Source organism: Dipteris shenzhenensis, chromosome 17 (genome assembly GCF_047967505.1).
Source record: "Dipteris shenzhenensis isolate YYH24624 ecotype China chromosome 17, Dip_SZ_1.0, whole genome shotgun sequence".
NCBI lineage: Eukaryota > Viridiplantae > Streptophyta > Polypodiopsida > Gleicheniales > Dipteridaceae > Dipteris > Dipteris shenzhenensis.
The window spans coordinates 34,184,477-34,207,622 of NC_141612.1; the positions used below are offsets into that span (position 1 = coordinate 34,184,477).

Here is a 23,146-nt window from a genome sequence, read left to right on the forward strand (position 1 = left end):
ATGCATAGTAGTGTCATCTATTCTTTCCATCATAAAGTAGTTGGTCGTTCATTCCATAGGTGTAGACATCCACTTAATCATATCACTATGTGAATCATTCCGTGGGCAATAGTGTACCTCTTACTCTCCTGACCCATGGTGTTTTGTGTGGTTTTGTTAATGTACTATATCAACTTCCATTTGAGCCCCTAATGGGGCAACACTTTTTCGTAATGCGCTTTTAATAGGGATGCTTTTGGGCCTCTCATCCTCACTTGCACCCTCTTTAGAGTTATTAGCCCCAAATCTAAGGTATCCTCCTTATAACATTCTTTAAGCCATTCTCTTCGTATCACCTCCTGATGAACAATTATTCCCATGTTCCTACTTTAGTTACATTGGGCTTGGAGAAGCCATGGTTGTTCCAACAACATAGGATAGGATGAAATATAAGAAGTACTTTGTACCACCAAGAAGCTTGTTTTAAGTTCTAGTCCCACAATGGTTGTTAAATCTATGGCTCTTAAGACTCCCACTTTTTTGAACTTCTTGAGGTACTACCAGGCCCTCCCTTCTTTTTTGCATTGCATGCTATTCAGGTGTATTTGGAGTCACATGTACACAATTGCAACAAAAACGTTTTAGCATTTGAAGAACCTAATTTACCAGATGCGGTGATGCTCAAACCTCCCTCCGCATCAAAGGACCCACTTTAGCCAAAACACCACAAATCAAGCAAGTGTGGAGAAGGAAGGACCAAGAGCAACCACCACATGCATTACAATATATGCCAACCCATTATCTACGTCCTAGGAATGTGCTTTGTTAAATACCCACCCTAAGAAGAGTCAAAGAACATGCCACACATGACCCAAGCAACAACACAAATCGTGTTGGATTCCCAAGGCATTGCTATAGGCCTAAGGGTCCATGGCAAATAGGACAACCTCCAACTTTGAGTAGTGCATCATAGATATGTCATCCCAAAATCTGAATTTCAGTTTGTTTTTGGAATAAAAGTTGTAGAGGACTTCAAGCTCCATACTTTTCGCTTTTACTTCATCTCTATCCGACGTCCATGTCAAAAGATATCACCTCCACAAGAAGTGACAAACATTGAACTATGGAAGGTGCAGGAAGGTGAGTGACTGCAGGAAGATGGTTGACTAGCCCTTCTTTTTGAATTCCTCTCTCTCTCTTCTCTAAAGGTAGTAGGCGATGCAACAAAGCTCCTTCATGATGATAGTAGCAAGCAGGAACAAAATGGAAGCATAGCAATAGGATCTATTGCTCTAATACCATCGTAAAGACAGTGACAAGAGAGGATAGCTAAGAGCATACCACTAACCAACCAGCCTCACTGCTGTATAGGCACTTTAGGCTAACCTTGGCCATGATAGGGCTAATTCCAGCGATCTAGCCAAAAATAGCCAATCTCCTATGCACAATATGTGCGTGGTACATGTGACCCAAGCCTGTACAAATAATCCTAACTACCATAATGACTCCCATGGACCCCTAACTAATGGACAAAACCATCCAGCTCTCACCACATTCTCGAAATTACCATTGTCGAGATTGTGTGCATGAATTTGTGTGTGTGTGTGTGTGTGCATGCACATGTGCGTGTGTGTATTACATGGGTAGTCTATTTACATGCACACCCACCCACCCACCCACCCAAATTAACCCTTCTTTTTTGAGTTTTTTCAATGTAGGCACTTTTGTGTAATTGTCGTCATCAGCTCACTAGCCCTTTGCACCACTAGTACCTCTCTTGCACCTCCTTCATTACATCAAGTTGGTGATGTCTATTTGTTTGCTTTTTTTTGTTTATAAGGTTTTCACACACACACACACACACACACACACACACACACACACACAAATGCTTTAAATTAATTTATTCTTTAATTAATTTACTCCTTTAAATGCAACTTTAGTCTATTGGTACATTTCCTTTAAAACGAGTTAATCCATTATTTATTAGTTCTTTCCTGTGTGAAAAGTACCCCACCATAATTACTGATTCAAAATTTCAAGAAAACACGCCTCTGCTAATAGAACTAATGGAGAACGTCTTCTAGTTGCACTACAGCTGCTCTGTGGTTTTCTAAGCTCCCTTAGCATGACAGGTAATAGACGAGCACTTGATCGACTGCACAAAATTCTTATGGACATGGATGCTCTGATTTTATCCTCACGGTCTCCTCTCAACACTGCTTTGATACCACTGATAACTTTTATGAAATATTGATTACTCTTAAGAGTGTATCTAAAATGCGCAATAGCTCTCAAGGCAATAGAGAAGAGATATCACACACAAATGACTTCTATATATAAATCTTGAAGGGACAACTTTGACTCAGAATCGGCCAACGACTCAGGACTACCCTCACCACTACTATGGATTTTCGGTATTACAAGACCATAGACTAACGACCCTATAGAGCAACTGCTTGTGACTAGATTGCAGGCTGATAGCCTTCACAAAGAGACATATTGACTCCTCTATTTTGATATTTGAAGAGGTAAGAGTAGGAGGCACTGCTTGTGATCACTGCCATATGGAGAAGCTCCCAGAACCATCATGTACTCATTTGGAGGTCGACACTGATCACCAAGTGGCATGCATGTAGTGGTCCTATTGCATGGACCAATCAAGCTTCTCTTCCAGCAAAACAAACCGACCAGGCCACCTTGACTGCACCTCTATCCTCGCCATGCAAGTTACTACGTTGCCCTACCAATCACATACATGCTATTGGTCGACCAAGGCGGTGCAACCCCCTCTAACCCTTAATCACCTGCAAGTCTCCCCCATGAGGTTGACCTAAGAATTCCAACAAACCTCTTCTTATACCATCTTCTCTATGGGATTCCATCACCATGGATTTTATTTTTGGGATCCCATGAACACCTCAAGGAAATGACAAGATTTGGGTCATTGTTGATAGGTTCAACAAATAGGCCCATTTCATTCCTTGTCAAACAACTCTCCAAGGACCTCTTGCAAAACGACTATTTTATCAAATAATCTTTGTACATCATGGCCTTCCTTCTGAGATTATTTCTAACCATGATACATGCTTCGTAGGAAACTTTTGGCTCTGCACTATTCAAAAATCTTGGCACCAGTCGATAGTTCTCTTCTTCTTTCCATCCTCAAACTGTGGTCAAACTAAGATCACTAATCTCGCACTTTTGGATTTATTGAGATCTTATGTCAATGAGTAGAAAGCCACTTGGAAGCAATATCTCCCTTTGATGGAATTTGTCTATAACAACACCATTCCTTCCTCTATAAGAAAAGCTCCAAATGAGATAGTTCAAGATCAAATATTGCCTATTCCTATGGTAAGATAAGGTATCTCTAGCCAAAGAGTTTACCATAGATTTTGCTCCCATATAGTTAAAGACATGATCCAAAATTCCCAAGCAAAACAAAAGCAAAAAGCTGCTAGGCACTTGCGAGCTTTGAGATCAAAGAAGGTGATTGGGTCCTCCTCCATTTCCACAAAGCACAACCAAAGCACAAGAAACAAAACAAGGCAATAGTGTACCTACATCTAATGCTCTAGTGCTACGGACCTTTTTGAGTGGTCAAGAAGATCAATGAGGTAACAATTTAGCTTTGTCTTCCTGACCATTGGAAGATACATAATCCTTTCCATGTTAACTTATTAAATAAATTCAAGAGTCAAGAGACTTCACCTCTCATAGTTACAAACTGGGTGGCCACCATTGAGTCCTTGACCCCCAACCATCATCAATGTTATCTAAAATCGCAAAAAAAACTCTTAAGGATAAAAATTAAAGAAGTCAGTTGAAGAAGAGACTTGTCTTGACTAGTGACATCAACCCCTAGTTGGGAAATCAGCTATCCTAAGCTAAAGATTTTGTGTTAACCTTCCAAAAAATTAGTTAATAAAAACCCCCGATTATCCTTCTCCCAAGAGAATCAAGATAGACTTTCAATATATGCATATGCACATTATCTTGTGGTTAATGCGGGTCCCCATATCATTGCTACCCTGGTGTCATCCCCCTCTCTCATCACCTAGAACGTTTGTAATCCTCAACCAATTTTGTGCTTTGATATAATTTCTTGGAGGAAGTGCTATTGCTTGTTTTCGAAACTCAACGGCTTGATCAAACCAAGATTTTGAAGCCTTCGGGTCTCCCTATTGAATGGCCTACTCACCCGATCGGGATGGCGTGAAAATCTGGGTTGGATTCAGTGTCCCTGGCTTTTCCGTAGGTCAGGGTGTAAAAGTTCAATCATACCTACGTTGCATTGTTTCGTAGCGGCAGCTCCTCTAGAAGAACCCTCATCACGAGCCTCTCAGCTGACGAAATATCGGCCATGGTATTTCTCATGAACCCTTCCATCTAAGGAGATCTACAGTAGCTACGGCGTCAAAAATGCTGTCGAGAAGTAATCTGAAGATGAATTCGAAGAATTCCATAGGCAATCGAGAGAGATTCTGTTTCCCACTGATGCAAAAGGAGTGCCATGCTAGTCACCAAGGATGTTAACAAGATTCCATGAAACAGGAGTGTCTCTTTCCCTTCGGAGGGGTGTTATAAAGAGATCATTCCTATAATACAAATGGCTAAATCAACCGTGGGTAAATAGAGTTACTAAATGTCCGATAGCCTGATGAAATGTGAATTGAAATCATTCTTGAATATCCGAGGAAGGTTGAAATCACAAATCATTTCTATTTCAGGCTCTGACTTTACATAAGATGCCTCGTATCTCAAATACATCAAGTGGGCAGGCCTAGTAGCAGCTGCAAGGGCGGTACTTAATCTATTCCAATATGTCCGATCCTTCAGACTCATTAGAACTGGTTAAATCAACTATATATAGAAAGATGTCCAAAATAATGAGTAAGCAGGTAGAATTGGAGGATGAAATGACTGAACTGAAACAAGGTGAATGATATCTAATCATTCATAAGGCCTACCCAAGATCTAAAAAGCTGAATAGAATACATTGGAGATGGTGTGTAGGAAGAATGCAGGAGATAAAGAAGGGGAGAGAGAGAGAGAGAGAGAGAGAGAGAGAGAGAGAGGGGGGGGGGGGAGGGAGAGAGTAGAGAAAAAGGTGGAGGATTTCAAGGGAAAGAAATACAAAGTGGGGAGTTGGACCAATCATAAAATTTAGGACTTTCAAAAAAGAAAATTCTAAATTTTGGCTTCACTGAACACACACTAGTCATTATACCCTTCCCCCCTAGGGCAGGCCAGATATATAATTGCCATTTGAAGTGGATCTTTCAAAAGTAGTTCTATCAAAATTGTGTACTGTTTGAATGAGCTTTGATAGACACCATTCATAACTATCTTAGAGCTAGAAGCCTTGAGTGAAATTGAAGGAACTACTTGTTGAGTTGGAAGCCCTGGTAGAATTGCACCACATAAGATGACACTAGAGTATTCATTAAGTTGCAGTCTTGTTGCCTGTTACTAGAAAAAGGTATCCATTATTCTTGAAGTTACTGTTTTAGGGCTTACAAAGATTAATAAAGGTTATGTGCTGCTCCTTATTACCCATAGCAAGATGAAACAAGTCTCTAACCTTAGGTTCATAGGCCTTGTATGGTCATTCATCAACAGTGTATCAAGATATTCATGAAGAATATAAGAGCAAACCTTCATACTTACGAGCAAACAAGGAGTTGAGAGTCTTTTGATGCTAGGTCTCACATTTTGTTGGTGGTTTGAGTTAAGTAAACATTTAACTTGAAGGATGTACCCAAATCCTTGAACAGTTATTAGTATATGAGGTTCCACGATCATGGCCAATCTCATTGAGTAAGATGGAAACGACGTACTTTTGAAGTATCAAACGTTCTGTTTTCTTTCGTTTTTGTTTGTTTAAGTCTCTTAAGTTTCCTTTTACTTTTCCTTATTTTCAATGCCTTCGTTTGTCTTTTCTTTTGCTTTGAAATATTACTTCTAATCTTCATTCTCTTATTGTCCTTATTAATTTTGCTTCCACTCCTCCATCCCTCTTGTGTCTCTATTTGTCATAGAACATTTATAGGAGTATGCTTTATGTATGTCAAACTTATTGAATAGCTTTTATTGGTTTTAAAGAATATGTTGGTGTAGCTAACAAGATTTCTTTGCTTGATCATTTAGAGCCCTTATATGCAACTATGAAAAAAGTAGGTTTCGAATATCTTGTTGCTTCCCTAAGAGTTTTCCAAGGTAGCTTGGCCTTGTGAGGATGACTTTATACATAGTTTTTCTCCGCCTTGTGAGGATGACTTTATACATAGTTTTTCTCCTAAAGGAAAGTCAAGCTCTTGTAGAAGCAATTGAAATTTCCAAAAGAAATCCCTTCATTTCAAGAAATCATTCAAAACTTCAAATGTTTCTCCTTATTTGTTGTAATCGAAGACTTCTGTGGAAAGAAAACTTCATTCCTTTACTCATTCCCCACCTCCTTTCATTCCTTGTCATCTTGGCTCATGCTTTAGAGGCACTCTAAGATTTTAGAACAAGATTGCAATATTTAAATATAATCTTGTGTTTGGGAACATTTTCCATGAAGTTCTTTGATATATATAATGTTAAGGTTCTTTTCAAACCTCTATATACTTTCAAACACCTCTTTCCAAGGTCGTTAACAATCTATATTCCATTGAATGGAGACTTTTATTGCACAATTCTTGAAGTCTAAACTTTTCACACAAAGCAACTCTCATGTTGTGAGGAAAGCTTTGGATCACTTTCAAATAACACGTTGATGATAGGATAGGTTTGATTTCTAAATTAAGGTTGCAAAAATTCATGAATGCTCTTTAGAACAACGTTTCAAAGGACTCGTTTGTAGTTGCTTGGATGTATGCAAAATCTAAAATAGATCAAAGCAATTTCAACTGTTTCGACATATCTAAAGGGACTTTAGAAGGGAACTTTTATTGAATATGTCCCAATGAAAACTTGACTCCATGCCTTCAAGCCCATCCCATGCACACCACATCCTATTCCTAACTAGCGCTCACTTCCTTGTTGGTGGTGTCGGTTGATGTGCTAGTCCTTTTTTACCTTTTGCTTGTTTGCCTTCTTTGTCCGACAGTCCTTGATAAAACGTCCCTTCTTGTCCACAACAAAAGCATTTTTTTTCTTGTGATCGACCCCTGAGCTCATGCATGACATGGAGTAGCATGCCCAAGAGAATAGCTAAAATCTTCAAGAAAATCCAAGAGCAAATGACCACAAGCTCATTGAGCAACGCCATGTGTGATTGTTCTTTTGAATTAAAGGATGCTTTCATAGCTCTTGTGGAGAATATCATACAAGTAGAGGCCGAGCATAAAGCACATCAAGAGGATATGTTGGCCATGAGGAAAGAAAATGAAGAGCTCAAAAAATCACAGGCTGACTTGTTGCCTATAATACAAAACAAAAAAGATTAAATGTGCAAGCTAAAGAACAATATGGAAAGCGGGGTACACCAAGATGCTCTCCTAACCAGGGCCAACATTAGGGGCAAATATTAGACCAGGATGAATTTAGAGGCTTTTCAAGGTCTGGGCCGATTTTTAGAGCTCCAAATTTGGTAAGTTCGAACCAAAAATACATATGGGCTAGCTTTTAGAGCTTTAAATTTTATAAATTCACCCTAAAAGTGGTAGCAGGGCTACTAGTTATAACTCTACATGGGAAAAGATTTGCCTATTGACCTACACTTTCATAATTGTGTTCCCTTACTTTTACCTGCTCCTAATTGAGCTGAAATGGCTAAGGGAGGGGAAAGATGTACACAAGGAAGTCAAGGGCACTCAAAAGGACATGGCAAAATATTTCAAATGGGTGGAAGTAGTGAAGCGGAAGAAGCTCCTAATTGAGCTGAAATGGCTAAGGGAGGAGAAAGATGTAGTACACAAGGAAGTCAAGGGCACTCAAAAGGAAATGGCAAAAATTTTCAAATGGGTGGAAGTAGTGAAGCGGAAGAAGCTGAGGTAGTTAAAAAGAGCTAGCTAGCACACACTTAAATGAGATTGTGACAAAGAAGAGAAAAGATGAAAAATTAAATGGGGGGTCACAGAACTGCCCACGAGAACCTCATCAAAGGAAGACCAAATTTAGCTCTGCCAAATGATGGGCATGGAGAAAATACGAAATTAAATGTGAGGGTTATAGAACTGCCCACGAGTACCTCACATATGGGCACAAAGGGGGTTTCCATCGACATATGTATGGAGAAAAAGAAAAGACCCACTTAGGGAATCCCCATTATTTCTAAAATTCAAGGATGCAGATAGACACATCTTGAAATTTTTTAGGAAGCACGACACACTAAAGGGCACACAAACATACATTGGGGATGACTGAACCGCATTAAGTGGGCAATGTATAGAGGTAGCTGAGTCATCATTGTTGGCTAGGGACGCGAAGTCTATGAGACCAAGGAAACACTACATATGGCCGCAAGGAATTTCAATGATGCCCTATGGTTAGACCTAGGGGCTTTGCAACTGGATGAGATGTAACGTTCTATACAAAGACACATCAAAGCCTTGAGAGAGGGTTACCAACAATTCAAGCTATGTTTGGGAATCAACATATAGGAACCCTATGGTGGCATTCAAGGATCAAGAGGTGTGGCAATCTTATTTCGGCTCCCAATACATATAGCAATCTACTACTTCCCACCACTCAATGCAAGATGCCCAGTTCCTATATAATCCCCACTTTGACATACTCCTTTTGGGCAACTTCAATGCCGCAATAGCTAGTGGACACGTGCAAATTTATGACTTTCATGCAAATCCAATGATCGTGTCAAAGATAGATCCGACGAAGTTGGGGACACAAATGTTGCCTAGCACATTACCAAATATGGTATTTTGAAGATGGGAGCTCTCACTATTCCACCACCACTACTTTTATTTGGCCTAACTTGAGAGTATTTCAATCCTAAACCACAAGCCTCTATAAGTTGCGAACCTTGCACAATGTGTTCACTTGGAAAAAGTGCCATACATTCCATATGGTGGGCCTAGTGGTACTTCAAATGTAACCTCTAGATGCATCTCTATCGAGCACCTATTGGCACCTTCTCACATTTGTGGGAAGTACATTTTTTCTTTAAGATCTCTATGAACCAAGGTTTTTACATTATTCCGAAATAAAATCTCTCGAGTACCAATACTAAGAAAATTAATTGGTAAGTGATTGTAAGGCTAAGAAAATTTGAAAAACTCCCAACTTCAAAAAACCTAATTGAGAATTTGATGAATGGAAGGCTGATGCAATGTTTTCCAAATTTTATATGTAAGCAAAAATTTAGTCATCCGTTGAAGTCATGCACTTGCAGCTGCTTTGTAAGGGGCATGTGCCCAACATATGATGAGTCCTGGTTGTGCACCTGAGGGCACTTGCCCATTGTGTCCCTACTTTGTAAAGGGCATGTGCACAACATATGTACTCCTGAGTGGTGTGCACATGACGGCACTTGCACTGTTCTGCGTTGCCAATCCCCTGCAACACCCAGTTAATAGACCAACATACAAGAGTAACAGAACATCTATAGCATATCAATAGAGCGACACTGTATCACATGCAGCTTCCAATATTGACAAACAATAAGAATTTGCTATAAAACTAATGCGAGCAACAACTCTGAATGGCTCAAGTGCTCTTTCCATACACCAAATGGCAATAACAAGCAAAATTAGGCAACTGTGAGAGCAATGGGACTTCGAGTGCCAAGACACACAAGAGCAAGAAAGAGATGTTCGAGGATGTGAAAAACAACGCCTCTAGCACACACAAGCACAGCGAGGAATAGATTGATCAAACATGGAATTGTAGCAACCATATATCTTTGAAAAATGATCAAGCAAACTACTCCCATGAGCCTCAGAATTAACGGAGAGAAGAATAGATGGAGCAACCAAGCAACCGAAGATCTTCAAAAAAAGATCAAGCAAACTCCTCCCATGTATCTCAGAATTAACAGAAGAGGCAAACTCCTCCCATGAGTCTCAGAATTAACATAAGATATTAGCCATAAATTGTAAGGGAAGCAAAAGGGTCTATTGTATTACATAGGCAATTAACAGAAGACATTATCCATAAATTGAACGGGAAACTGAAGGGTCTTATTGCCATTTATTTTTATACAAGCTAGTGCTGTCGCCAAAGGACAGCTTATTGTAGAATTCATGGACCCTAATAACTGCTAGATCTATTACAGATATTCGCTCCACAATCAACAAGTCCTAGCAGATCACTGAGAGGCCTGACCCTTCGTTGCACACACATCTTTACAGCCCACCACGAAGGCGAAGCACAAGATGGAGAGTTGATTCCTTCTGAATATTGTAGTCAGCCAAGGTACGCCCATCTTCCAACTGCTTTCCTGCAAAAATCAGGCGCTGCTGGTCGGGGGGAATGCCCTCCTTATCTTGGATCTTTGTCTTGACATTGTCGATCGTATCAGAGCTCTCCACCTCCAAAGTAATCGTCTTACCAGTCAGGGTCTTGACAAAGATCTGCATGCCACCCCTAAGACGCAGAACCAGATGAAGGGTAGACTCCTTCTGAATGTTGTAATCAGCAAGGGTGCGGCCATCTTCAAGCTGCTTGCCGGCAAAGATAAGCCTCTGCTGGTCAGGGGGGATGCCCTCCTTGTCCTGGATCTTGGCCTTCACATTATCGATCGTGTCAGAGCTCTCAACTTCCAGGGTGATAGTCTTACCAGTGAGCGTCTTGACGAAGATCTGCATACCACCCCTGAGACGCAGGACAAGATGCAGCGTTGACTCCTTCTGGATGTTGTAATCGGCAAGGGTGCGCCCGTCTTCGAGCTGCTTGCCGGCGAAAATCAGCCTCTGTTGGTCGGGAGGGATGCCCTCCTTGTCCTGGATCTTGGCCTTGACATTATCGATGGTGTCGGAGCTCTCGACCTCGAGGGTGATGGTCTTTCCGGTGAGGGTCTTGACGAAGATCTGCATGCCACCACGCAGACGAAGGACGAGGTGGAGAGTGGACTCCTTCTGGATGTTGTAATCAGCGAGGGTGCGGCCATCTTCGAGCTGCTTACCGGCAAAGATGAGGCGCTGCTGGTCAGGGGGGATGCCCTCCTTGTCCTGGATTTTAGTTTTAACGTTGTCGATAGTATCGGAGCTCTCGACTTCGAGGGTGATGGTTTTACCGGTGAGGGTTTTGACGAAGATCTGCATGATGGGAGATGGGAGGGGAGGAAGAGGGAAAATTGGGAAGAGGGGGGGGGGGGGGGGCGGAGGGGAAGGCTGGCTATGGCGATGGGAGCTTCAAGGGGCTGCAGAAGAACTAATCAAACAAGAAGAAGAAAACTCAAAGAAGAAGATGAAGATATATGAGGCCGTTGTTTCTTTATATAGAACATTCAGGCCTCCCAGAAGGGTCTCTTCACACCGCCTAAAGCTTCCCGCTCCTCTCAAAGGGTGTCCCTTCCTCCTCACCTTCCCCATGCCCTTCATATTTTTGCAATTTTGTTTTTTTAATGACTCTCACCTTCCCTCACTCACGATGTGCCCCCCCATTTTTAAAAGTATTTTTCCAAAACCATTGTTTTGCAGAACCCAAAAAGCCACCTCCGTTAGGTAAGGTTCGCCCCCCCCCCCCATTTTCGAAAACCACGATTGTTGGAAGTATAAAGCAAGAATCACAACTCAGGTTCTTCCCCCCCCCCCCCCCCCCCCCTTTTTCCTCCTCACCTTCCCTCCCCCCAGTTTTTTAAAAGATTGTTTTGCAAGTATAAAACAAGAATTGGAAAAGCCATTTTGCTGGCTTTTGCGAGTTTGGAAGGAGTGGTTTTTTGAAGCAGATGAATGGCATTCTATTGTTCACATGGCTCAAGGAGAGCTCACAAAATGAACTAGGCTACCTACCACTAAATAAATAGTGCCCTTAATCTTTACAATTGAAAAAATATATATATTGATACATGGTATGGGAAAGAAAAGCTAATGGCGAGTAACCTTTAAGAAACGAGGGGAGGCGATTGGAATAACATGCTCGGGTCCCCCAAGTTGTTGGGAAAATAAATGAATTTGAAGCACAACAAGAAGTATATTTGATTTATGTCCTCACCAATTTTCAAGCGTAAGATAGCTTTTAAAAGCCTGCCATCAAAGAAAGAGTCTAACAATTGAAAAGAATGCAAAAATATATTAAGTAGTGGAAAAGCGAAGCACGGAGGGATGGAATGCCAATAATTCAAAAATACAGTCAATGTGAGGCAAAACAAATTTATCTAATGGGAATTTCCAGTTTTTCAACATGGTGGGGACATACTAGCAAGGAGAGGGGTAAAGAGGTGAGGGGAAGACCCTCCTCTTATATTTATGAGGGTAATGCTTCTACACTTTCTCTTTCATAACATCTTCATGTAGCCTAGTGGTAAGACCTGGGTAGTAGATAGTCTTCAATTCAATTAACTGAATATCTCAATTAAGGTATAAAGGTCTTTTCAGTTACTTTTCTAAGCTACAAGTATGGCATTAAGGGCCCTTAGAATAGGTACATGGGAAGTGCATATGAGCAAACTAATGGAGGAATTAGATCAAGTGTCACCAAACATGTGCATTTAATGCCTTCACCATCCCCACCATGGGGAACTTTTCAATGTCATATGAGACAAGCCGGGGAGATACCAATGTAGAATCAAATAACATAATAGCATAATAGATAGAGATAAGCTGAGGAGATATCGACACAATTAAAAAAACGGATAACATAATACCATAATAGGTATGTATATTAAACTCCTCATTATTTTCAAAATTGCACCACTAAATATCGAAACAAAGCAAAACCCATCGCAATTGTCTGGAAAATGTTGAAGAAAAGTAATTTTGAACTCTAATAGATTTGGGCTACTATGCACAACATAGATTAAAGCACAATAGAGAAAGAAATTAGCAACAATCACAATATAACATACAAGCATGCATGCTCTCTTGTTTCTACATGGCAACCAAAATTCCTCAAACTCATTCTTTTTTCAAGTCGGATATAATTCAATCACTACCATTCTTTGATTGGTTTTTAATCTTTCCTCCTCACACTGGGTATTATATCCCCCCTATAGGGACGTATGGTATGTTACTAGAACAACTGAGTCAGCATTCTTTGAAATCACTTGCATGAAAATGACCACACACAAACCCATAAGCATTAACTAGTGGTCCTTTTCTGGTGGTACAATTGTAGGATAATGTGTAGATGTGTAATGGATGCCATGATAACCAATTACACATTTGCTTTTATTTGGTCTCTCAACTATTGTGGGGATCTTCTTATATTTAATAGAATGCAAAATTTACGGTTCTTTTAATTTGAGGAGTAATTCTTCCATCTCACCATGGGAATGTTGCTTGAAGCTTCACACCTATCATTTCCCTTGGTTAAGATCATCAAATTTCATAGAATGACGGGTGACAACATGCAGCCAGTTGAACCTTGGAGGGTGGTGGGTAAGAAGGGAAGTCTAAGCTGGTCGAGACAAGTGAGAAGCTTACTCAATGTGTTGAACCGGTGCATGAAGTTTCCATAGACTTGGCGAAGGAAATCTATGAGCTAGGCCCAGCCACAGTGGTCACAAGATGTTCAGAGGCTTTGCAGCTTGCCGTGTATGGCAATGAAGACTTGTCGGATGCAAATAATAAGAAGTGCCTCTTGGAAGTGAAACCTCAAGAGGAGACACCTCGGGAAGATTTGGCTAGGTTTGAGGGCTTGCCCCTCCTCTCTCAGTCTTCGGCAAAGAGTATTTCCAAGAGGATCAAAGAGCTTGCCAGGTCGGCGGGTACAAGGAAAGAAAAAAGGTTCAATTTTTTTAGAGATGCCTATAAGCTCCTTGTGCAATAGTTATTGTTTGGGCAGGAGGAGTAGGGGTGTTGGTATTGTAGTAGTGATGTCTTGGAACATTAGAGGTTGGTGTGACAAAAGTAAACAAAAAGGTTGTCTCGCAATTGTGAAGAAATTGAGGCCCCAAGTGCTTCTTCTTCAAGAATTGAATTGTGGTCGAGATGAAAATTGGTGGTTTGAGTCGGCAGGTTGGGTTTTGAAGTATTCTCTAACTGCCCTCAGAGATGTAAAGGTGGTTCGACAATGTTGGTGCAAGGTAACCTATGCCCTAAGGAGCTATACAAGGATGTGGCAGTGTTTACATGTAGTGGGGTTCATCTTCTGGGTTGCTTCTGTCTACGGCCCGTACTCTCCTTAAGATAGAGCTAGCTATTGGAAGCACCTCGAGGGTTGCATATGACATGATCACTGGCTAGTCAGGGTGGCGATTGGAATTTTGCGAGCAATGAGGCAGACAGATCACACCTAGTCTCTCAGATCACTGAGTCAAAACGGGATTTATGGGAGTAGTTGACGATTAGCAAGGGCCTTATAGATTGTGCCGAATTGGACTCCGAAGTTATGACTGGGTTCTCCTAGTCTAATCAAAGAAAGGGTGAAGAGTTAGGGGCTGCTAGATTGGACATGATCTATGCTTTTGAATAAGGATGGTGGTTGAGTTTGGTCCTTTGGTGTCCCGGTGGTGGCGATAGGTCATTGGGCATCTCGTTCAAATTTAAGAAGTGTCACTTGGAATCTAAAAAGTTTTGCAGTGAGATCAGGCAGTTAAAATCTAACTACAAGGCCAACTCCTCACGCCCATGTGATAAATGGAATGCAACCAGCATGTGTATGTCAGAGCTAGGGATGTGGAGCGCTACCATTCTAGGGTGAATAGGAAGAATGATGGGGGCAATCAAATTCTAGCTCGAAAATGCATGGGGGCGGCTTTGGCCTTAAGCTCCTACGGAACCTTACCTTTCGACCGTTATGGTCGCAGTCGAGTTAGCTTTGCGTGTTGGACATCTCTGGGTTATGGTCAAGGACATCTCTGGGTAGTCAGTCAAGGACTACCCCTCTAAATTTTATTTCCAGGTCGTGAAAAGGAAGAATGAAAGAGACTTGGTTGACAGAGTCATAGACAAGGAGGGCCACTGGTTTTACTAAGTTTTGGCATGTAGTAGAGGTATTCAGAAATGAACTAAGTGCTATTATTGGAGAGGAGGACATTCAAGATGATCATTGGCACAAAGAGATGGCTGACTTAATGGATGGAGTTCAACCCAAAATTATTGAATACCAGCAAGGGATGCTAGCCAAACTATTATCGACAAAGGAGTTGGAGGAAGCACTCAACACCATGGAGAAGAATCGGGTGCCAGGTCCTGACGACCTTCCAACAAAATTGTATAAGGAGTTTTGGGATGTAATGGGGGATGACATGAGAGACGTGGCCAACACGGCAATGGAAAAAGGATCCATGTCTGAAGATGTGAACGTCGGCTCAGCCAAGTTGTTTCCTAAAAGGTAGGCTCGCATCAAGGTTGGTGATTGGTGCCCAGTAACAATGCTGAATATGGCATACAAGTTGATAGATAAAGCCATGGTGATCAGGATCAGAGAAGTCTGCTCAGAGACCATGCATCAAGACCAGAGCCTCTTCGTCAAAGGATGGAACATCTTCAACAACATCTTGAAGGTTTAGCTTGCTCTAGTCCATGACTTAAACTCAAGCCAAAAGGTAATTCTCTTTGGCTTTGATCTGATAAAGCATACAATAGGGTGGGATTTCATCCTTGCTGTGTTAGGTCGTTTGGGCCTTGGAGTAGGTTTCATTAGGATGATCTTGGCCTTGTTTGGTAATGCCTCGGCAATCTTATGCCTTAATGGAGGGGTAATCGGCACGTACTCCCTCCAATGCTCGATTTGCCAAGGCTGCCCTCCTACCCCAGTCCTGTTCGCTATTTGCACTGTTCCATTCATCCATCAAATCAAAGTCTATGTGTCACGAGGAAAGATTAAGGGGGATGTCATGATCTCTTTCTTTCTAGAGGAGGAGTTGAGTGTAGCCAATCTAATGGAAGTGATGGAAAGATTCTAGGGAGCCTCAGGCTCTCAATGTAGTCTCACAAATCCTTCTTAGAACAAATCCTGAGCCCCTTCCCCTAGGTGGCTGAGTATTCTTCAAGCTATCATCAACCCGAGAGGGGAAGTGGTTAGATATCTAGGAGCTCTATTGGGCATTGGGGATTTGCTCAAGCGAAGATTTGACTGATTTATGGAGCGATTTAGCATGGTCTTCAGTTGAGCTGGAATGCAAGAATTATGGTAATCCAGCATGTTTTATTGGCTACCTCGATGTACTTAGCCACCATCTGGAAGTTCTCCAAATCGAACTGGGATGAATTTGAATGCAGGATTTCCCATGGGTAGAGTATGGGAGGAAGAGAAAATTACACCACATCTCATGGGAGCCTATTAAATCTCCAAGGGTGGGCTTGGAATCTTGGACATGAGGTTGCAAAATTCGTCGCTTATCAGCCAAATCTGTTTCATGGTCGCTCCCCCTGGGTTGACATCTTAAAAGATCTAATTTAGAAGGGCAAAGGGTAGGGTGTGGGCTCTTGGACTGAGCTATCTTGGTAAAATCTTGCTCTCACAAGGAGTAGCTTGGAGTGGAGGCTTCATCGGCATCTTTTCAACATCCCCATGACACGTGAGTCACGCCGAGACCCACACATTTTTGGCGCCGCTGTCGGGGATAAAAGGTATGCTTTTGAATTGCACTTGTCTTCCTTCGTTATCTACCCATTGCACAAGGTTTCAAGCTTAACTTAGAGCTTTGTTAGCAGAGTTATAGGAGAAGAAAGAGTAAAGAAGTGAGAGTTGTGGACGAAAAAGTAGGAAAGCTGTCATTTTGGAGCTTTTGAAGCTTGTTTTTTATGCTTTTTAGTGTTTTGAGTTGATAGGAACTCAGTTTGTGAGATTGCTAAGGAGTGTGTGATGTCCAAACACCTCAAAAAACAACAAAAATGATGATTCTTGCTGAATTTCGAAGTTATTTTGTGTTCTAGAACTCACCCCTCAAGAAATTATGCATTTTAGCTTGCAAAAAGTGGTTTTCTTCCAAGTTTTTTTCATTGTGTAGGTAAACTAGGTAGTGTAGCACCCCCCTAGCATAACAAAACTAGAACATAAACTCAAAATCTCCCAAAAATCCTAAAAAAACCAGTCAACGACATAGTATTTCACTATCCCCACGAGTCGTCGCCATAGAGCTATCCTGTTGAGCGGCGCATTAGTAGTATCTCATCGATCAAACCACGTTGACCCGGTGCGATAGCCGTATCCTGTCGACCTAACCTCTGACCACGGCCTAACCCGCTACCTTGATTAAATTCATGATAGAGTTAGCTATCCTGCCAACCTAACAACCATTGACCCGTGGCCTTAGAGTGATCCTGCCGACCGTTGCTATCTTGTTATTTCACCGATTGCTGCTCTACAAGTATCTCGCCGTCCGGTGTGATACCTTATCCCCACACCTGTGGTCATATCTGTATTCTGCTATTCATCGCGTTACGCCTATCACACAACCCATCACCTAATTACTCCACCACCCATTGCTATTTTCGATCTCCACGTCCATCACCATAACTGTACCGTTGACCGACGCATTGATCCTTATCCCGTTGACCCCTTATCCCACCATCCGTTGTCTTAACTTTATCCACTACACCCATAGGGATACCACTTATGTCTTATCCTACCGAGCACATGGCAACCACGACCAACCCCACAACAATGTGTGCGGGGTGTGGGATCGAGCATCTATTCCAGGACTGTCCCATGAGGGGACCGACAACCCCAATCATCCCGCCAAAGAGTACCCGTCTCAATCTGCTTAGCATCGAACAAGGCTAGGTGGCCGTAGTGCCCCTACAAGTCATCACAAGGATGCAAGCTAAGGCATTAGGCAAGGTAATGAGGAAGCTGGCAAGGAAGGATAAAGGGTCCATGTCATTAAGTCCCGAGATCCCCCAACATCGCCTAACCTGGTCCAAAAAGGCCACTCGGGTATGTGAGGGCTCTAACCAAGTGCTCATCCAAGATGGTTTTGATGAGGAGACAGGTACTCTCACCACCTCCTCTGCTTCTGAACATGCTTCCACCTAGGGTGACCCTGAAGTGCCTATGAGCCTAGAGGTAAACAATCCAATGCATGCCCAAGGCCTAGCCCCCTCACACTCCTATATGGAGACCTATCCTGACCCGGTCCTAGAAAAGCAATATGTAAAAGATGCCCAAAACTTGGTACGGGATTGCCAGGAGAAGTTCGAGCATCGACTAAAGGTGAGTAGAGGGTCAGACACTATTCATCCATCCCACCTGATGGGCCACCGAGGGGTGAAATCTCTCAAGTTGCCAGAAAGAGTGGAGGAAGAGGAACACCTCAGCTTCGATCAATTAGAAGCTCTGGATCTGATGCAAAAAATGTTCCAAAATGACCAAGTATTGCAAAACCTCCAGGAGGAAGGAGATCTATATGGCTTCTAGGACATGTTGCCCATGGAAGAAGATGCTTCACAAGAACCCTGTGATAGTGCTGAGTTGGCTGCCTTCTTATTGACAGAGGTAAAAATGCTGATCGCTTCCCTGCTAAGAGGAAATCCCATCCTATGGCGCGACTTGTCCAATTGGATGAACAGACTGCTCTTGCCCCTAGCCCCTGCCATGCCCTAAGCCCAACCAATCATTGCCAGAAAAGGGGCGGAACCTACCCAAGGTTCTCATCAACAAGCTAGGCCAGTACTTTGAGGGTGATGACATGAACGACGCTATCCCCATAATCTATCAAAACCAAAAAGTTGAAGCCATCCTGAATGGGGGAGCGGGAGTGAGTGTCTGCACCAAGGAATTCTGGATGAAATGGGGAAAACTTGCACTCGAGCAGACCCATCTGGTAGTAAAGTTAGCCGATGGGGGAACTGCCGAGCCCTTGGGAGTGCTTACTGGCATAAACATTTAGGTATTTGGATTCACGTACCGTGGTTCATAGTCATGGACTTCACTCGGCACCCAAGATATGAAGCTATCCTAGGCAAACCCTTCTTGCGAATGTCCAGACGTGCACGACTGGCATAATGATCACACCTACTTGCGGCATGAAAAGCAAACCATGAGTGGACTTGAACACCTACAAGGCCCACCCATTGTTAGGACACCTCTTTGCTGTAGAGTCTAACAGCACCGCCCAAACCACTTCTGTGAAGCTATTCCAACCCTATGACAAGGAAGAGGATGAAAAGGAGTCTGATGACTTTTGGTATGCACCATTCCCCGAGCTAGAATTTTCACAGAACAGGATGCACATCTTAGCCAATATAGATGTCCCAGAGAGGATAGGGTTTCAGATCACCACCCGAGAGCTCGAGGGTCTGACCCCAGTGGTTCCCCTAAGAATGTTTAACATGCTCAAACCTCGAGAGGTAAGCAAGGGAACCATGAGGGTAAAATCATATCTCCACTGGCTATCATACGTGGGTGCCATGACTGCTCACCAGGAATTCTCCTCCAATTGGGGAACCACGGTGAGTAAGATAACCTCCCCGGTCGGCTCTATAAGCGCAATGGAAGAGCCCCCTTCAGGTCCCAAACCCCCTGTATCCAAAAGCATAGCTAAGGCCAAAAGGACCTTAGCTTTGACATAAATAAAGGAGGAAGCTAAAGAAAAAGAGGACCTACGGCAAGTACCAGCCCATTACAAGGCCTACACGATTGAGGATTGTAAGATCTTATACTAACAGGCCAAAAGGTCTCAGGAATATAGATGCTCCCAAGGGTATGACGGGCTAGCCCTAGTCAAGGACGTAAACCTAGCCCCGAAACGGCAAGACCCCCAACCTATATTCATAGTCGACGATCTCACCCCTAATGAGGAGAATGCCTTAATAGCTCTCCTACAAGAGTACAAGGACTGCATGGCCTAGAAGTACACTGACATGAAAGGGATGCTTGCTACAAAAGTAGTGCAGCACACAATCCCCATGCTAGGCCAGTACGTCATACACCGCTACGCTATGAATCCCAAATACGCACTCATAGTGAGGAAGAAATCTAGAAACTCATAGATGCGGGATTCATCTATGATATTGAGCATATGGACTGGGTATCGCTCATCGTAATAGTCCTAAAGAAAAATGGAAAAATTAGAGTATGCATGGATTTGAAAAAGGTTAATGCTGCCACTAGACGTGACCACTACCCCTTGCCATTCACGGAACATGTTTTGGAAAGGGTAGCCGAAAGAAAGCTTATAGCTTCCTAGACGAATTTTCGGGTTACAACCAAGTGTTGATCGCCCTATAAGATCAACATAAAACTGCCTTCGCAAACTGAGTGGGGTGTGTATGCAGCTAGGGTGATGATATTTGGATTAACCAATGCCTCTGCCACCTTCCAATGGATGATGATCATGGTAATCAAAGAGTATCCGAGAGACTTTGTGGAAGTCTTGTTGGACGACATCTGTGTGAACTCGACGTGGGATGACCACCTGAAGTACCTCAGACTAAAATCCTCAATCTAGCTCTAGCCACCGCACCAGTGTTGAGGTCACCTGACTCGAATTTAATATTCCACATCCATATTGATGCCTCGAACTTTGCCATCAGGTGTCTGTTAGCCCAACCTGGGGAGCATAATATGGATTACCCGGTATACTTTGCAAGCCGCCAACTAAACAAGGCTGAGGTTAACTACACCACAACCGAGAGGGAAGACTTGGCCATGGTCTATGCAGTCAAGAAGTTTAGGCACTACTTGCTAGCTAACAAGTTTGTCTTCTTCGTGGACCACCAAGCATTGCTATACTTGGTCAACAAGCCCTGCATGACTGGACGCATCACCAGGTGGATGTTAATCCTTTTTGAGTTCGACTTCACAGTTGTTGTACGTAAAGGGAAAACCCACATCGTAGCTAACCACCTATCGAGAATCCCAAACGATGAAGCCCCAACGGGAGTAGAAGATGATCTCCTCGACACCTCTCTTCTTCCTCGATATCATCCTTGAATGGGACGCCAAAATCAACCATTACTTGGCGAACGGATTACCCCTAGGCCAGATCGAGCCCGAAAACTCATTAAGGATGCAGTGCCATACCAATTGATAGCAGGCCAACCATACCGTAAGGGCAAGGATGGCATCCTACGAAGATGTGTGTGCGAATATGAATACATTGATGTGCTTGAAGAAGCCCACTCAGGAATCGCAGGTCATTTTTCCGTTGATGTTATAGTAGGTAAAGTGTTGCAAGCTGGTCTTTGGTGGCCGACACTCTTCGACGATGCAACCAAATTCATCAAATGATGTGACCCTTGCCAGTGTATCCAAATCCCACACAAAGTAAACATGATGCCCTTGATCGGAATCATGACTGATCAACCCTTCAAGAAATGGGGCATCGATTTAATTGGACCCATAAGCCCAGAAGATTAGGGAACCAGGGCTAGATACATCATCCTAGCTACTGATTACTTCACCAAGTGGGTAGAAGGGAGAGCCACGGTGAAGGCCGATGCGAGATCCACCACCAAATTCTTATATGAACAAGTCATCACGCAGTTTGGATGTCTATTGGAGTTAGTCAGCGACCAAGGAACTCACTTCCTCAACGAAATGATAGGAATCCTGACTAGTGAGTTTATGATCATACATAGGAAGTCAACGCCATACTACCCTAGGGAAAATGGCTTGGTCGAGAGCTCCAATAAAACGTGATGTAAGATCATCACATGTACAATAGAAGCCAGTCGCACCAACTGGGAGCATAAACTCATAGCAGTGTTATGGGCCTATAGAACCTCCTACAAAGTGGCCATGCACTGTACCCCCTTTAGCCTAGCCTTTGGGGTGGAGGCGGTAATGCCAATGGAGTATGTAGTGCCTAGCCTTCATCTTACCGTTAAGGAAAGACTTATAGAGAATGTGTTAGCAGAACGACTAGTTGACCTTGAATGGCTACTTGACCATTGAAGAGACAAGGTTGCATGCAGCCTACTCTCTCTGGGTAGAAAAGGCCTGATGTAAAAAGTGGTTCGACCGCAACCTCAAGAACAAGGACTTGGTAGAGGGAGATTTGGCGCTCCTATATAGCATCCGTAATACCAAACGCAAGCTAAAGTACCGAGGTATGGGTCCCTACCGCGTGGTTGAGATCACTCCCCAAGGGGCATGCCGAATAGCCACCCTTGATGGGACAGAAATGGATGGCTACCTTAACGGGAGCAAATTAAAAAGATACTATGGGTCGGTCACTCTCTCCACCCTTCAAGCCGTGCATAGAGAAAAAGAACTCAAGGCCGAGGTGGCGAGGATGAAATGCCAGGCCATCGAGGAAGCTAGAGCCTGTAATGCTAAGCTCTGATAGCATAGGCAAATGACACTACTTAAGGCAATGATTGAACATGTAGAACTAACGGGTGAACTCACAATGGAGCCAGCTAGGTTGCTTGTTTAGCTACTGCAGGTTCCGTGCATGTGCATCAAAGCACTTGTAGATCCAGGAGTGACTCGAGCCACAACTTCATCTCCCATGAGGTATGGGAAAAGCTACAGGTACCCCCACCGTCGCTTCAGTAAGAGCTATAAATGGCCAACTCCCACAAACTTTGGGTTTTTTAAATCTAAGTCTAACAGTTGTTTACCAGGCAGTGGAAACATGATTTTATGTTCTCCCCACAAAAGCTACTGACGAACAGATTGAATTGGGAAGAACCTAGTGCTATGTCGTGAATTGTCCAATTGATTGGCGTGCCCAGACTGCTTCACTCACAAATGGTGGCAAAACAGCAGTAGTCCCACTGTGTGGATCAAGTCCTACCCTTCAGTTCCACCCTCATTGGTCCATGACAACGAAGCTACACAAGAGGGCGAATGAGAACCCCAGCCACCTCCAACACCCCAACAAAAGTCCCACCCCGAAGGAAGAAGAAAGCCAGTCGCAGTAGTAAACCGGTGCCATTGCCCGCTCCACTATGACTACCGTCCTCCACTCAAAAAATTTGTGAACAGCAAGTACAAGAGGCTATCCTCTATGCCCAACATCACTTCAATCAGACCCGACACCCATAGGAAGTCAAAGCAGCACACAAGACCCCAGTCGCTTCAGGAACATCTCTTCTAAAACCATCAGTTACAAGAAGAAGACCACACCGCCAACTCGTGCTTTGAACCTCAAGCATCACTCCACCTCATCCACTGCCACATCCCCCCAACAGCTCTATCAGCACCAAACACTTGGACAGTC

At 43.1% G+C, this 23,146-nt stretch overlaps 1 protein-coding gene across 1 annotated transcript; it reads right to left on the reverse strand.

The window, feature by feature from the left end:
* Positions 1 to 10,060: 10,060 nt before the first annotated feature.
* LOC147892022 (polyubiquitin-like) lies at positions 10,061 to 11,316 on the reverse strand. Its single transcript, XM_087388168.1, has one exon. The coding sequence runs from the start codon at positions 11,187 to 11,189 to the stop codon at positions 10,272 to 10,274; it is 918 nt and encodes a 305-aa protein (XP_087244294.1). The 5' UTR covers positions 11,190 to 11,316; the 3' UTR covers positions 10,061 to 10,271.
* Positions 11,317 to 23,146: the final 11,830 nt, after the last annotated feature.